At 41.0% G+C, this 18,346-nt stretch overlaps 1 protein-coding gene across 3 annotated transcripts in view; it reads left to right on the top strand.

Moving 5' to 3' along the window:
• Positions 1-18,346, top strand: part of tnksa (tankyrase, TRF1-interacting ankyrin-related ADP-ribose polymerase a) — a 99,581-nt gene that overhangs the window by 29,373 nt on the left and 51,862 nt on the right. For all 3 annotated transcript variants that reach the window (XM_046867533.1, XM_046867534.1, XM_046867532.1), the window contains exons 4-5: positions 14,441-14,477; positions 17,390-17,465. In XM_046867533.1, coding sequence (XP_046723489.1) covers positions 14,441-14,477; positions 17,390-17,465 — 113 coding nt within the window. The remainder of the gene's footprint in view (positions 1-14,440; positions 14,478-17,389; positions 17,466-18,346) is intronic.

Genomic DNA, 18,346 nt, shown 5'->3' with positions numbered 1-18,346 from the left:
AGCAAGATAACCGCACCTGCTTTTTTACGTCCAGATTTTTTATTTTTTTTTGTGGGGTAATTTTATTATAGGAAAGCAATCAAAATCCCATCACCTGTCTGTTCTTTTTCTGTTTTCCTTTTTCCATTAAGCTCATTTAATATCGCCAAGCACTGATCGAGTTTTTTTTTTTTTAAGCTAAAAGAGAGAGCATCTGTGATGAATATGAAACAGAAAAGCAAAAGTAGTTGTCATGCTCCTCTGAGCGTCTGATGGATATTATGTGTTATCAAGCTACGAGCGTGCTAGGAGTAGAACAGATGTAGCAGAATTACGAGTACATTTCCGCACCATCCCATACAGTCTACGTTCAGCAGCCACTGATTCCGTATTTGATGCGGTACAGTGGAACATGTGCAGTAGGTGAAGGCACGATTCCTCCGAGTCACCAGAATCAAACCTCGGCTTCTTTCCCAGTGTTTGTTTCTCCTGTGCAGGAAAGCAGAGGAGTGTAGAGTGATTTTAGAGAGCGTGCAGGCGGGAATAAAAGGTTGAATTATTTTTACCAGCCGCCAAGGCCAGATATAACAGGAATGAGAGACACTGAAGTTAAGAAATGTGTTGAAAATGGAAATGCAGTGAGGTAACCTTCTAGTCCTAGACCATAACTAAGTATGACCTTGGTACAGCTCTACTGCATAGGCTACATTATTTTAAATGAGCAAAGATGGTAGGGTTTGGAAGACGAGATGTGGAAGCGTTCTCTTGTATGCACCTTCGTCTTCTCATTCAGCCATAGAACCAATGGTCTGTGAAATTTAAACAGGATCCAAAAGAAGATTCTGGCCTAAAGTGCCAACACTGGCACCACCAATGGGTCAAACCTGTTGCTTATTTGTAAGTACAGTTATGCACTCGGTATATTCAGTGCAACCTGGGCAAACATTTTCAAAAGAATTTACAGTATTCAAAACAATTTGCCCCCTTTATGAGTTTTACAGCAATGCCACCAAACAGGAAGTGATGCCGAATCTCAGCAACGACTTTGTGCACTGACACAGATTTGGTAGGCTTCTTCAGGACCGTGATTTTGAGGTTATACAAGAAATTTCATGACGGTCCGAAAATTCCACCACAAATACGCCATGAATTTTCTTTACTCGAAGTTCCATGTGCTCTTGTTGCTTAAGAGACCGTTTTAGTGCTTGGCCCCCCACAGTGCTACTTGCCATTTACATTTGAGTAGTTTCTTGGGCACAAAAGGATGAAACGGTTTATTATCTTTACAGTTTCCTCGTTGTAAACTTTGTTTTCAAAGTAATCGGAAGTACGTGAGTACACTCACATATGGTTTCAGTGATTGATGCTCATCCCTACTGCTGCTCATCCTTGGTGCTGCTCATTCTCATGCCGTGTTTTCATCAATTTCGGTCGGCTGCTGTACTCTCCAGGAAAAGCTGAGTGACAGTGAGGCTCAGCTGGATGTTTCCCTGGCCTTCTGTTTATCAGGTACGACCCACTTTTCCAAGCATCACTAAACTGTGGTGTCGAACTGTCCAGCCTCGGACCCTTCCCAATGGCAGAAAATCAAGTGATCCCTTTTTCTAGGGTCTTTTTTCTTCTTCTTTTTTTCTAATAAATAAAAAAAATTGACACCCCAGCTGTTTCGAATTTCTTCACAGCTCAGACAGCTGTCATATGAGCGCCAGTCGGTTTTCTGTTCCACTGCACTGTGAGGCTTTTCAGCTACACAAGACCTCTGATGCTCTCGAAGATGAGCTAAATTAACCAAAATGACCCCTGCCGCTCTACTCGCACCGACCTCCTCCTCCTTCAGCAGACCCTGGCAATAAACCAGCCGTTTTCCGGAAAATTAAAAAGAACAAGCGGGGGAAAAAAAAAACCCTTTTAAATTCACACCGACTGCCAAAGTTCCAGCTGTTATCTGCGCTTAGCGCAATGCTACTCATGAAACATTTTCATTACCGACTTGAAGCACCGCAGTCTCTTTCCTTTCTACCGTCTGCTATCACAGGAAGAAAACCCTGCAGCTTCATCTGAAGCCGTCTGTTCCACACTGCCAGGGTTTGCTGAATAGATTTACCTTTTTTTTTTGACCGCATGCATTCAATGAGCCGAGATAAAGAAGTGCTACAGGAGGTGAACGTTAACTGCAAAATGTTACCTCGATAATAATACTTTACTTACACACCGCTTTTATATGTGCACGTGAAATAGGCACACCTGATTAGCATCAACTAAATAAGGATTAAAACCGGCCTTTTGCTGTTATCTGAATCTAATCAAAGAAGCTGTTGCTTTTATTAAGCTAAAATCTATTTCCTTACCGCACGTTATTCCTCTAATACTAAAAGGGGGTTTGTTTATTAAGGAACAATGCATCATTTCAATGCCGTTATAGTTGCTTTTTTTATGTTCTGGAACGGCCCTGAAACAAGTGATTTCCTGTTCCCACATCACACGTTACAGCAGCTATAAACACTCGTTTAAGTGACCGTTCTCTGTCCTGAGGTTAATGAGACAAAAAATTAGCTAAGAAACCTTTATTTATTTACGTTTTTGCTGCAGAATGTAAACACACGCTCTCAGGAACTCTTTACCATGTCGAAAACTGTTTGTGACATTCTGACCAATAAGATTCAAGAAATGGCAATATACCAATTTCACTAAATGTTTTTGTAAATATTTATTTTAGTCAGTTATTTAGTTTAGTATTAAATTTTTTCCTTAACATTTAATGCTTTTATTACATTTTAAAGTGACACTTATCGTTTCTATATTTTTGTTTATTGAATTCCCTATAATAAACTGTAGGGGTGCACCGGATTGGAGTTGGCCGTGATTTTATTTTATTTTTTTAGCTAGCAGATTAATCTTTCAACCACGCGGTTTGTCTCCTCACCCTTTTTTACTGAGCAAAAAAAATCACCTTTTCCGTGACTTAAAACCGTAATGTGATCCAAACCGTGATCCAGTTTTACAATCCGTTTCTCCAATACAGTTAAAGAAATCAAAAATTGACCCTGGCCAGAGGTTGAATATTGCAAACTAAAAACCCTACTAGTCGACCAATAAATAACCAATTTCAACTGGAAATGTAAGATTTGAAAAGAAGCAGGCTTCATCTTGGGTGCTGTAGATTGCTGCAGTATGGCGCTGGTGTCATTTAAAAGCAGGCGAAAGGCCCCCCCTTTTTTTTTTCTTTTTTCATTATGTGCTCCTGTACAACCCGTAGCATATCAGTGGTGAGCCGCATTTGGCCCAGCGTGTTCTCGTGTATATATATAGAATGTGGGCAAAAGTATTAGGACACCAGACTTCTCTAGCCATATGTGCTTTTCCCCCAAACTCTTACCACAGCGTTAGAGGTAGACACTTGTATAGACTGTCAAAAAAGGATGCTGATGTGCGCAAAGCTACACAAAGTGGAAGATCATGAGTGGCCCGCTATAGAGCTCCAACCTCACCCCTACTGAACATCTTTGGGATGATGTTCCTTCTCACCCTACATTAGAACCTACATTCAGCACCCTTGTGGCTGAATGAGCACAAATCTCCACACGCACACTCCAAAACCTAGTGGAACATCTTCCCAGAAGTTCGGTGGTTATTGTAACAGCCAATGGGAACTAAATCTGGAATAGGATTCTCAAAAAGCGCATACCAATCTTATGATCGGGTGTCCATAAACTTTTGTCTGTATGGTGTATACGGGACCTCAGTTCCACATTTCCACAGTTTCCACAATTTTATAATACAAAGGTTTTAAAGCACAACCGCACTGAAACCATGAGTATTTAACCACTCAAGCTGTTCTAATGCCTTGAGCTAAAAACGTTTCAGATCTCAATACTGAAACAATGCATACGTATTAAATCAGCTGTGGATGCACGTGAACGTTGGCTACTAAAAGCCTAGTCACGTTCCAGGTGTAATATTTCACAGCGAGGATCCGTATTAGGATACAGGATCGGCGTTGTGCTTTTGCGTCATGAAATCCAGGCGTGGAGAAAAGTTTATAACAAAAGATAACGGAGAAAAGGTCAAACGCTTCTCTTTGGTGTTTTGCGCCGTCTTTTGTTCCACCAAAAACACATCCGTTTCTACTTTCTTGCTGTTAGATTTCAGCTCCCTGCAGCAAAACGGTTCCTCTGGAACTGTGATTTCGAAATCACAGTTCCGCTAACAAGTTATCCGGTGGAGAGTGTATTATTTGCTGCTAGTATTGACCGGCAGGGGAAACGGTACGAGCGTGTCAGGCAGGCGGTGTTGCATCTAACTTCAGTCTCTTTAAACACCGCTTGATCTAAAGCAGTGTGAAACGTGTACAGCCTGAAAGCGATTGCGTCACCTCACGGCCAAAATTCAACAGCGTGTAGTCCGGGCTGTCAAATATCCCAAGTTGAACACTTCTAATCTGCTGAGTCGCAAACAATTATTCATTTTCCAGGTCCACCTGAGCGTAATAAGTCTCCCTGTGGATTTCCTCATCAGAGGAAGCAATCGATTGTTCAGCACTTATACTGCCAGTCTAATAGGGTTAATAATGAAACGTGCACTTTATTCAGCGTAAGTACACACCCGGGGCCGTAACGCATCACCCGGCTTTACAGCCAGCGAGAAGGGTTGCAGTACATTAGGCGTGTACAGTGTTATTAACCCCTCTGTGAAAATAAAACTGACGCAGTATTTACTTCAGATGAGGAGCTTCACGAATTTTTGCGTAGGAACCGCGCAGGTCAACGATGGTCAAACGAACTCAGAGCAAATGGTGAGCAAAATATCGACTTCGGCGCGTCCTCACTGTAAGCCAAAGCGAATCTTTTAGTTCCATTAATGCGAAGTCAAATCTGTCAGCGGGTTTATTTAGACTTAAGTGTATCATTAAACTCCGCTTTTCAGACAGAAGAGAAACATGGAGCAGTTCACAAACGGACGTGTGGATGATTAGAAGGTAATTAAAATCGTCCCTCTGTACCATTCTGACCTTTTCAGCAGCAGATAAACAGTGGGAACACGGGGAAAGCAGTAGCTTAGTGGGCATTACACTTCGGATCAGGTCATTAATTTAAATCCCAACTCTACTAAGGTCCCACTGTGGGGCCTCCTGAGCTTAACTCCCGTAGCTGGCTCGTTTTATACCCAATATAATTGTAAATCTATCTGGATCAGGGTGTGTGCCGAAATCCGTAAAAGAAAAATGATTGTAAAAAAAACAATTCTATTGTTTCTCTGCTGTTCTGATGGTTTATTGCACATTGCTGTTTAATCATCCAAAATCTCCCATCTGGCTGAGTATTTATAATCGTGCTAACCTTGTTGTTTTCAACCCCCCACGGATTAAATCATCTAGAACCAGCTAAAAAAAAAAACAGGAAAATGAGCATTTGAGTTTAAAGACAGAACTGGAGTGTGCTGGAGTGTATTATCAGCGCTACAGTCGGGACCTGCGGCGATCACCCCGGCTCAGCTGGATGCCAGGGTTTTAAATGGTTTTGCACTAATAGGCGCAAGCAAAACCAGAACAGCACATTTCGAATGGTTTTGGAGACGTGTTGTATAATGTTCACATGGCCGACATTTCTTTTGTCGATGCTGCTGAAGAGACACCAAAAAGGAAAAAAATAAATCTACCGGCGTGTTTAATTTCTTTTGTATGGTCCTTAAAGTTATTTGCGGAAGAGTTGGACAAAAGGGGCGGGGCTTATAAAAAGCATTAAAGCATTTAAAACCAAGCATAAAAAATCGTTCCACCCTCACACGTGGATCAGGTCATGCCTTGTTGTAATGTAGAGAAGAAGAAGAAAAAAAAAGATGTTCTGGTTATTTTTGAGCGACGGCACGCACAAGTGTGTTCTAGGCTCCCCGCCGAGCGCCGTAACAGTTGGCAGATCGGGTCATTTCATGTAATCAGCCAGACACATCGCTGGATATGACAGGAACGTAAAATCGTTTAGAGATGATGGTGTTGCATTGCACAAGCCTAATTGCTGTCGCAGTTCCCGAGCGCAGCTGTTGTATTATTATTATTATGACGTTCTCCGGTACTCTTCCACCTGAAATATACCGTATAGGCACTTTGAAAACTGTTCCCACAAATTTAGAGACACACAATTATATGGGAGGACATTTTCACTTCACTTGAATTAGGAGACCCAAAACCTGTTCCAACATGACAATGTCCTTGTTTACATTTACAGCATTTAGTAGACGCCCTCATCCACCGCCACGTAAAAAAAAAAAGCGCTTTGAGTCTCCATCATTGAATACATGGGCACTGGTTCGCTCGATTACAAACCTAAGATACCATCAGCCTGAAACTTTGTTGAAAGGATTATCGCACACCTTGAAAAACTATATATAAACAAAGACCAAACAATCAGGGGAAACGTGCTAGTTTAAGTGTTTCAGGAAGAGGTTGTCTTCACCTGTCGCTTGAAGCCAATGATTCAGCTGTTTTGACATCTAGGGGAAGTTCATTCTACCACCTCAGTGCACTTCGGTCCCTCTTGCGAAAATGTTCTTTACATGAAAGTGGAAGACCTTGAGCAGCCTGCTCCAGAGCTCTGACTCTAACCCTACTAAACACCTTTGGGGACGAATGTGAACGCTGACCGCACCCCAGGCCTCCTCAACTCTCCTACATCAGCACCTGACTTTACAACAAACAAAATGAGCTCAAATCTCCATAAGCACACTCGAAAATCTAGTGGAACATCTTCCCAGGAGAGTGGAGATTATTATTGGAGCACACGGGGACTAAATGTGGAATGCGATGTATAAAAATCACATACAGATCTTGGAATAAGGTGTCCTCAAATTTTTAGTGTATTTAAATATTTATTTGTCTGGATGATCAAATCAGCACGCTTTCCTGCATCATCCATGCCATCTTGCAATTCCCCCATTAATGTTTATTTGTACAGTTTTTCATGTGTGCTGATGTGCAGGCTATATATATATATATATATATATATATATATATATATATATATATATATATATATATATATATATATATATATATATATATAAAATCTTTTTTTATTTATTATTTATTTGTTTTCTAAATCAGAAAAGTTTCTTTTGTTTTTTTTATTTTCCTCCTAGTAGCAGTAATTAGCATGTTACCTATGAGCTGGATGCAGGGTTTTGTTTAGTAATGCAGGCTGCAGCTGTTTTTAAGCACACTGTGCACAGCCGAAGCTCTATTTGGATTGGAATTATATTGACACAGAGGCCTGGTGGTATTCCATCAATTGCAGCTGCCATATCAGTGTGGGTTTTTTTTTTCCTCTCCTTTTTTTCCCTCCTCCTCCCTCTGAGAAATGTACACAGCAATTACCTTCTGTTTTGTTTAATCATCTGGTGTGCTCATCGGATCTTTTTAGTCCTACCTGTCTGATTTTCGCAGAACCATGCTGCCTCTTGCATTAAATAAAAAGTTGCTGAGGCTGCTGTTTCGCTGCGTTTAGCTGCCTGGCGCGTGTAACGCCTTCCGCAATGGTGAAAAGGTGAAGGCTTCTGAGGAGTCTCAGGATATGCTCGATCTTCATACTGCCTACACCGGGAGCTTATTAGCAGGAGCAAGGAAATGAATCCAGTCAGAAGAGCGTGACCACAATGTCTGATTAAAGGAGCTATTTATATCAGCTGCAGGAATAAAGCCGCTTCAAATTCCTTCTTTTTTTTTAAGAGGAAGTTTTAAAGGTTATTATTTATCTGAAGTTTGAATGAAAAAAAATAATAATAAAAAGCATGATTACATGACCACACGTGATTTCTTTAATTTTAGATGCTCAATTCAAATGCAAATCTTAATAGGAAAACAAACAATGTGTCAACTGTCAGTAACAGTCTGGTCAAAAGTATGTGGACATCGAGCCATAAGATGTTTATAATGGCTCGATGTCCACATACTTTTGACCAGACAAATCTCCACAAGCACACTCACAGAGGATTGGAGGTTATAATAACAACCTCCAATCCTCTGTGAGTGTGCTTGTGGAGATTTGTGTTTATTCAGCAACATAGGCATTAGACTACAGTCAGGTCCCGATGTAAGGTGAGGAGGCCTGGGGTGCAGTCAGAGTTCCAGTTGGGTTGAGGTCAGAGCTCTATAGCAGGCCATTCAAGATCTTCCACTCCAACCCCTGTTAAACCATCTGGGGGAGGTTGTAGCTCAGTGATTAAGACAAAAAGCCAAGAACCCCATAGCTGCTCAGTTGTAGGAATAAGATAAATGTAAGTCGCTCTGGATAAGGGCGTCTTTAATGTAAAATGTCTTCATGTGGCTGGATTTGTGCACAGGGACATTGTCATGCTCGAACAGGTTTGGGTCTCCTAGTTCAAGTGAAGATAATAATTGATTTTTGTCGTATCCAATCTGGTGTCCCAATACTTTTGTCCATATCTAACATTCAAATATTAGCAGGAAATCCATTTTTTTATAATTAAAACAATATGTGAGATAAATGAATGAAACAAAAGGAAGTTGGTCCTTGTTAGTTGAGACCCCTGAGTTACACCTCTGCGTGACATTAGTTGATGTAACAGATGCTGCAACCTCTGCCCCCAATTTAGCAGCTGAGAATGGAAAGGTTACGTTGCCTCCTGGATTTAATTCTACACAGGGTTAAAAGGTCACCCCTACTTTCCCTGGCGACACAGAGTTCAAAGCGGCACTTCCTCTTCAGGAACGTAGTCTCGCACCAAACCACCGTGAGTCCGGATCAAAGATGCCCTTCAGGCCCTTCATGTTCATACTGAAAGGCTGTTCTCAGGCAGCCTACGCAAATGATCCCCAGGGCGCACGGCCAATCAGCTTCACTCACAGCTGAGCCAGAAATAACCATGGCAACATCTTATTTTGCTTACATTCATGACATGTAGATGTATTGCTGTGGTAAGGCCAGCTCATATTAATATATATAAAGGGGGTTTTTCCTCACACTTTTTGGACATTAATATTTAATCAGTGTCTCTGAGGTTCATTTCTAAACTCAGTGTCTCTTAGTTTTGATTATTGGTCCCATTTCTGAAGGACTTGTTGAGTGTCTCTGTGTAATGTTTAATGCTTTAGTGATTTCCTGAGCTGCTGCCTGATGGTTAGTGGCTGTAAGCAGCACGCACCAGGGGCAATCATGATCTACATTGTTATTTCTTTTTTTCCGTTTCTTCTGTTTGTTGCATGTCGAACAGTAATTGAGGCCTAAAACACGGGTCAGAACTAAAACAGGGAACTGAAGAAATGTTGAACCCAGACTTAGTTAGTCCTAGTTATCATTTGAACCAAGCGTTCGGATAAATCACTGTACAATTACTTGTATGGTATTTGGCAGATGGCCTTATCCAGAGACACGTATAATTATCTCATTTATATTACTGAGCAGGTGAAGGGGCTTTGCTCAAGCGCCCCCTGGAGTAAAAGATTGATGGTGCTGGGATTTGATCTTATCATCATCCTATCAGAAGTCCAGCATATTAACCAGGGAGCCACCGCTTCCCTTTGCAATGTCGAATGTGATTTAGATGGAATCTCAATTCTTTTATTTAAAAACACATTTCAATCCTCATGTTGCAAATCGCAGATGCCGAAGCTACAGTTCTGCGAAACACGTGGAAAATGAGTTTGCCTGTTTCTTTGTTGCTCCCTACCGTGAATGGCATGCTAGCATGACCTATACTATTTATTTATTTATTTATTTATTTATTATTATTTTTTTTAATAGTATTTATTTTATTTATTTTATAATTCGTTTCTCACCAGGAAGTTGCTTCATTGTTGCATATTTGCATCAGGAGAAATCCTCCGTGTAGGAAAACAATAGGTTTACTGTGTGTGCTATATAGGAAACCCAAGAAATCTAATTAGCGGCATATTGTGTGGAATACGCTTATTATCCAGACTAGATTAAATTTTCTTCAATTTCAGTATAAGATATTGTACTATTTGGTTTAAAAAAAAAAACAACAAAAAAACACAGAGCTGGTATCTGCTGAAATCAGGTAACAAGAAAAGACTAATACATTTGGAAGATCTGTAGAATCATGTGAGCAAGAAAACTTGAAATGAAACAGCAAGACAAACAGTGGAAACATCATCGTGATCATATTAGTATGCACGTAAACACGCCTACTGCCACACAGACACCGGGGAATTATTTTATCACTACTCGTGTTTTTCACAGCTCTCGCAAACATCGAGTCATTTCTGACGTGATCAGTCCTGTCCCTGACCGTTATTGTCTTGTTTATGGAAAAAGTGCAGTCAAGCGTCGAAGCTTCGGAAATCTTTCTGTTCCGCTCTCCTGGGCCATCTCCATGAAGATATGCATTACAGGGGTTGGAGTGGAAGATCTTGAGTGGCCTGCTATAGAGCGCTGACCTCAATGCCATTGAACACCTTCGGGATGAATTGGAACGCTGACTGCACCCCAGGCCTCCTCACCTCAACTCATCAGTACCTCACTTTACTAAGCATCTCCAGAAGCGCACTCCAGAATCTGGTGGAACATCTTCCAAGATTGGAGTAAACAGGGAGTAAATGAGGAATGGGATGTTCCAAGAGCACATACGAAATCTTCTGATCAGGTGCCCACAAATGCATTTTGCCACTGAAAGTTATAAGGACCTAAAACATGTACCGAGTGTCATAAATGGTGTAATTTGATTCTGGAAAGAGTAGAAACTGCATGATGACTCCACAAACCAGAGGCTCTCAGCCGTCAGCTGCGCAAGATAAATGAATAAAAGGAGGCCGTGAACACTGCAGTGGTGCATCCTTCTGTGACCGCATCCAAAGGGAGGGTTTACTAACAGATGTTAGATATACACTGATTAAATACGCATTTGCAAAACAGACAGGTTCGATGCTTAGCGCCGCACAAGTATATCATTAACCGTAGACTTTCATCTACCTTTCTGATGCCAATTTTCCCCTCATTCACCTGTAGCTGATCAGCATCCTGAGATCAAGAGATTTCAATAGGCTACATTGTCCTGTATAACCTATAGCCTTATAACACAAGCCCAATAAAATAGCCTTAAGTTTTAAATGCACATAAAACAATTGTGATGGAACTATCATATGAATCATTTTGAGCTCCAAATTTGAAGCCATGCCCTCTACCTGAGAGACTTTATTTAGCAGGGAATCGATTTCATTTCAGGCTGAAAAAAAACGATGTTCGAATTGGAGCCGGGAATGTTTGTCAGCATGTAGTTTTAAGACTCAACCCTAACCCGCATCCTTCACACTGAAGCAATTGCAAACGAGCGCGAACACGTCCGCGTCTCGCCAAACGGCTGCTCCGCGTCTACAATGAAGAGATCGCTAAACCTGCCAAACTGCTCAATTACAGTCTCTGAAGCCTTCATGCTTCGCGCCTCTCCATCTGCTCGCGATATTTCGATTTTGACGGGGGGATTATTTTATTTAATTCCCCCTTCGTTTGAAAAGCACAGATCACCTCTTCGCGCTTTAATGCTGATACGAATCAGATTCAGCTCAGTTCTGTTGACCTTGAATCGCAACAGCCAATCAGCTTGAACCTACAGAGTTATTTATAATAACAATAATCATCATGATCATAAGCAATTATTATTAATACAGAAAAAATATAATTGTATTATTGACTAACATCAACGTATCAACATCACCAGTTTAATGTTAATGTAATATTTTATTATCATTGATCATTCTTTTTGTAGAATAGCACCATTGATTTTAATATCTTCTTATAATTACCTTTTTTAATTTATATTCCAGTCATTCAAAATCTGTTAGACAATAATAAACAGTACAGCAATGCGTGCCTCAGGCGTAAAATTCGTTTTACACATTAGGAATAGTTAAGTTTGTGTATCACATGCTGTTCTGTGTGTTAATAATTGTCAATAATGAAACGGTGAATTGTGAGATCATTCGCAATGTAGGCTTTGTGTAGGGGATTATCAGTGGCTAGGTAGGTGTGTGTGTGTGTGTGTGTGTGTGTGTGTGTGTGTGTGTGTGTGTGTGTGTGTGTGTGTGTGTGTGTGCGCGCGCCTGGTTCAAAGCGACAATAGTGACACTGTTTGCTGCACAATATTTAACTAAAAGGATTAAACAGTGGGTTAGTTTTTGTTAGTTATATATACAAGTTAATAGGTTTAGAGTTCTGTCTATTCGAAATTTACCAATTAGTCCGTCGATTAATCGAGTAATCGGAGAAGTAGTACATTTTCTTCATTAAAGAACAATACAAAATCTTTACGAGAAAAACACACTTTGAAAGAAATGTATATTGCTGAAATTGCAATCTGTGAAAACTAAACCTATTTAGTGCATTTAATTGCCATATTACATCAAAATACAAAAATAAATATATGATTTAAAAAACCTCATAAATAAACATTCAAAATTCATTTTAAATTACGGGTGTTTTCTTTATGGATTAGTTTAAAATGATCCCAAACTTCGGAAACTTTTTTGTTGTGTCCTTTAGCCTGAAACTTCCCCTCAATGTTTTCTCTCCATTCCTAAATTTTTCATTCTGCAGCTTCCACTGCGTTTACCTGTTCAGGGGTCTCGTTTATAAACGTGGCTTACGTACAAAACGAGGCTAGAAAACAAAAACGTGCGTACGCCACTTTTCACGCAAAGGTTGAAAACAAACTTGCCGGGAGAAAGTCAGTAGGCTGCAAGTAAACTCCAAGCCCTGGAGAATTGGCGACACAGACAGCACGGATAGTGCATCAGTAATAACGGACCGTGGGGAATCACAGTGCTCCGTGTGTGGTTAAATATACTAAACAAATTAGAATTTTTGTATTCGAAATACTCAAGGAATCTTTCAGCACTCGATCCTATACAGGGACAAACACTGCCATTAAAGCACATCGGTTTGAAGGAAAGATTAATAGAGTTCTAGGAGTGATCGTCTGTGCCTTGTCAACCATCGCGCTCTGTATGCAACTGCATGTGACTGTACCGCATGTTGCTATGGTAACAGTTGTTTATAGGTAGCGCATCGATCTAGAGCGAACGGACACCTTCTAGCCAATCAGAATTGAGTATTCACTCAGACCGCTGTATGAAATGAGGTACAGTCTACCATCCTCGTCCTTGATGCTGACTTGATATATAAATGAGCCATGGAATGCGTCCGTCGTGATATTAGAACATTGTGATGATTACACAACCCCCACAAAACAGCATTATGTTGATTTTTATGTTCATTAAAAAGTCTATGTGCGAATATACCACATTATGATGATTTATGAAACCTTGTTCTATGATATTGTAACATCAAATGCCGTTGTTCTACCGGGTTATACCAATGACAAATAATAAATAAATGAATAGCAAAGATAAATGAATCTTTAATGCGCTGCACTTTTGCTTGCTGTGTGATTTATGGAATGAGGAAGCAGGAGATCATGATGATAACTGAGCTGAAATGAATCTTACAGGTCCGGGTTGCTGTGTTTGCATGCTTATGGCAAATAGGATTACATTCTGGTAGAGAGAGAGAGAGAGAGAGAGAGAGAGAGTGTGTGTGTGTGTGTGTGTGTGTGTGTGTGTGTGTGTGTGTGTGTGTGTGTGTGTGTGTGTGTGGTCCCACACAAGGGCTTTTCAAACACACCACTTTGCTTTATTACTGTTTGTGCTCTATTTGCACGTTTCTGTGTAATTCCCAGTAGGCTTGGTGCCTGTAGTCCTCGTCTCTTCCCTCAAGCCATTTTGTCAATCCTAGCTCTTCATCGTGGTTTTTGAAGTGCTGCCCCATCCTCATCCTCCCTCTGAGACACACACACACACACACACACACACACACACACACACACACACACACACAAACACCGTTCTTGCATTCCTCCTCCTGTGGTAGAGCGCGCACATGTGGGAGGATGGTGGTGGTGGTGTTGGTGATGAGGTGCTGGTTGGGGAAGGGGAATCATAAGAACTCCTCTGATTGGCTGAGAGGACAGACTGTGCAAGTAGGGGGAGGAGAAAAGGGGCCGTTCTTGTTGTAACCCCCCCCCTCCTCTGTTCACCTCTGTGTTATCTCGTGTTATCAGAGAGAATGCAAAACCCCTCCTGTGCCAACAGGACAACAGAGCAGGATACGTGAGGTAGCAGGAGGGGAAGCGCGTGTTCGGCGTGTGCACGCGCAGCAAGCCGTTCAGCTCCAGGATGCGAGCGATACGCGTCGATTCGGTTTGCTGGACGATGTTGTTGTGAGCGTGCCGGGGTTCAGCGTCACAGCTTGATCAGAGAGAGAAAGAGAGAGCGAGAGAGAGAGGGGCTCCTTATGCATGTGCGTGAACGTGTGGATTTTTACGCTGGATGTTGGACTGTCGCTGGTCCAGTGCTGCTGTGTGACTCTGGCTTCCTGCTGCTGCTGTGCATCCTTTATTCTGTCTGCCTCTGACACCATGATTTTTTGCAATCACTTAGGCGAATACAAGAAGGACGAACTGCTGGAAGCGGCGAGGTGAGTCCATGCATCTTTTTTCTGTCTGTATTCCCTCTGTCTGGCTCTCTTTCCTTCCTTCCTCCTCCCCTTTCTCTCTCTCTCTCTCTCTCTCTCCCTCTCTCTTTCTCTCTTTCTGTTTGTGTGTGCATGCATGCATGCATGCGTCTCTCAGGTATTAAGGAGGGGGCGGTCACGAGGTACAGCTAATGTTTTTGTGTTGATCAGCATTTGCCTCAGGGAACACAAAGCCACATATAGACACAGCAGGAGTTGCATGTAGCATAATGTTGACTTTCAGCAAGCTCACAGCTCTGTATCATGTATTATTGTTATTTATAATTTTTTTTCGTAACTGATGGCTTTTCCATGATGACGCAACAAGACCCATTTTTTTCCTCTGCTAGCCACCTCCACACGATTCCTCTCTCTTCCTGTTCCTACCTGTTGTCCTCACCTCAGTGCTATTAGTCCCGGGAGATACAGAGACTCTGTGACATCCTCGAAGCGTTTATACGGCCGTTTCATGTCGAGCTCCAGCGCTTTTATTCCCCCCACACCCGGCAACGGCACGTCGTTTAGTAATGGCTCAGGAGCACCAAGGACAGGCTACAAAGGACTCGCAATTCAATCCAACACCCTCATTAAGCCGGAGCATGAACCTCACAACCTTTTTTTCCCCTCCCATAACAGCAGAAATAAATCTGCTTTCCCATTTTCTTCTCTTCACCATTCAGCCCTAAGAGTCGTTTCACACATTCGGGCTTCAGACACACCTTTTGACACTCCTGCGTTTCAGAAAAGATTCCGCCCTCAAATGTATTAGGAAGCCATACTCAGGTTTTCCCGGTTCCTGTGATGGAGCGTGCATCTAAATGTAGAATCTGCTCTTTTCACTAAAGCCAGGTATCTGTGGTTAGCAACACAAAACAGCTCAGCTTTTTTTTTTTTTGAAAGCTAGTTTGCCAAATCTGAGTAGGTGGAGGAAGATACAGAGCTGCATAACTCAAGGCCAAGATAGAGAACGCCCCAGAAGTCAGTGTCCGCCATAAATCTGTATTGATTTGGCAGATTTTAAAATACTGTGGCACAATTAAAGCTACTAGGGGAAAAAAAGGAGTAAAACACCTGGGAATGTGCTGTTATAGTGAAATAATCATGTTTGGGTAGAGAACCTGGTTACTAGTACCAGAATGTCCAGATTACATTTATTTATTTTTTTTCGCTTATGCCACTGCAAAACGGCTAACGATTCTATATTAATGAAAGCAAAGAACAATTCATACTTCGATCTTCAGCCAGGGTTTAAACCGGGAACATGCAGCACTACCTCTGGTGGTTACAAAGCACTGACGCTGGAGACTGTAATTCAAGGTAGTGAAGTTGTTACTATAGAAACGGTAATGGATCGGGATAAGCACGTATATGTAAACATGGGAATTGTTGCTGCACAACTGTTGAAGCTGCCGGTACTGGAAAGTAATCCCGTAGCTTCTAACCAATTGGAGTTCAGCAATCTTCTAGTGTAATGTGTGTATATACACTATATGTACACTATGTGTATGTGTGTGTGTATATATGTGTGTATATATATATATATATATATATATATATATATATATATATATATATATATATATGAGATATAATTTCACTAGATCTCAAAACATATCATTTAATACAGTTTTTTTTATTTTTTATTTATTTTTTAACCTCAGGGTCTTGCTATCTTTAGAATTTTTAATCCATAACTTTTTTAATCCATTTTTTTGTAGGCTCTGGCCACAATGGTGCCATTTTTTTATTATTATTTTTTTTTCTATCCCAATGCCACTTGTCAGGTGCTTTCTGAATCTGATCAGCCCAATCTATTGGGCTGGCTTATCTGTTGTAAACAGATAAAATTGGCTGGGAATGATACTTAAATGAGCTCTCTTTTTTTTTATATACATAGTGTCTAGAAGCTAGAGAGTCATGGCAATCAGCTGTCTTTTAATATGAAGATCAATCTGATATCTAACATTGTATTTCGGCTTTCCATAGATACCCTGCTATAGTAAATGAAACATGGCTCAGCACTGGCGCACAGTAGTCTGAGCTTGGCTGAGGAACAGCGAGTTTAAGATTACGTATCATTGGGTAAAGTCTTAGGTGACCCTGTGCCAGATGAGCCAATGATGTCTCTGGTGTTTTTTTTTTTTTTTATTTTATTTTGCTTCCCAAAGCTACAGGACCCAGGAAACGACCGACTTCTACAAATATAGATATAATCGCAGGGCAAACGAGCACCACGTCAAAATCATAGCCACCAGATAAGCAATATTTGTGTGTCAAACGTGCCCAAATTGATTTGTTCCAAACGTCAGATTCAGGTTTCAAGCTTCACTTCTACATCACAAGTGGTTTTCTCTCATCTTTTCATCGTTTATATACGGAATAATAAAAAATAGCAGTTATTCTTGCTCGTGTATCATTAGTTTCTGTGCTCCCCGCAGTCTATGCCATCAGCACTTTGCAGCATGCAATCATCTGCGTGTAATCTTCATGAATTTTAATATCTGGCCCGCGTCGGCAAAGCGCACCACTGCAGAAGATTGTGCGAGCCTGTGAGCTCGCAGAGGTATATTTCGACTTTTACACAATCATCCCAGAAGTCATCTGTGCATTAAGAATGCTGAGGCTTTCACTTCGCCCCACTGAGCTCCAGGTCCCTATCTTGTGTTATTGTTTTTTTTTTTTTTTGCTCTGAGGTCCCACAAGAGAAGACTGCCTCTAGCTTTCCATCTCTCTCAGTCTTTCTGTGTTTACTAGGATGTTTCATTTCTCCCACTTGTCTACTTGCCTCATGCTTTCTGCCTCCTCCAGATTTAGTTTTATTTTTTGTTTTTTCTTCCCCTTTCCCATGTTCTTTATAAACTGCTGCTCTGCTTCAGGAGCGGAAATGAAGAGAAGCTCATGGCCCTGCTCACCCCGCTCAACGTCAACTGCCATGCCAGCGACGGCCGCAAGGTAAGTCCTCTAATCCTCACACCACACACGCTAATGACAGGTTTCCGGTAGGACGGTTAGCTGCTCGTTAACCGGCGAGTCGATCCATGGAATAGAGTTCTGCCTCTGCATGAGCATCATACCAGATACTACAACTAGTTGCGCCTTATTAATGGTTTTGGGGAAATTCTGCCTCATCAGGTCATGTGTCGCGTTAGCACATTTGCGATCATTTACGCAGAAATGATATATAAACCCAAAAGATGCTTAACTCGGCACAAAATGCGTAGTTTGAGCAAAAGAAATAGAAAGTGAACAATCATTCAAGATAAGGAAGATCTTTAGTGTAATTAATGCTCTTTTTTTTTTTTTTTTTTTTTTTTTTTAAATATGTAATTGCCGAAAAAGGGGATCATAAACATTCTGAGGTACGGTGTATTACATCAGTATCATAAATCACTCCGATTATTTGCAAACCGAATATAATAAAATCGCCCAAGTATTGCATAAGTGTTCTTCCCTAAAATAATCTCCATCTATCCTGAGACACTGACTTTAGTGAACAGTCTCTCTGAGTCTTCGTTGTGCCCTATTCTATTTTCTAGTAGTGCTTGATGGGATATTCAAATATTAGAACAAACTCGCTTGGAAAAAACTCTGAAACCATATTCTATTATAACGTTAGAGCTCATGAACTCTTGCCAACATTCCGCATTTGTCACAGCTACATTTAGCACATAGAAATTCTAGAATTTTTTGCCACTTCTTAGCGCGGTAGGAAGTCGTGGTCAGAATACAGCTATGATACGGCACCTCTGAAATACCGCAGTGATTAGCAGATCAGATTGTTAACTGTTAAATCAAAATTGACTGCTCACTTTTTAAAAATCTTTTATATATAT

This window comes from Silurus meridionalis, chromosome 15 (assembly GCF_014805685.1).
Source record: "Silurus meridionalis isolate SWU-2019-XX chromosome 15, ASM1480568v1, whole genome shotgun sequence".
Taxonomy (NCBI): domain Eukaryota; kingdom Metazoa; phylum Chordata; class Actinopteri; order Siluriformes; family Siluridae; genus Silurus; species Silurus meridionalis.
This window is presented reverse-complemented; position numbering and strand designations above follow the sequence as displayed.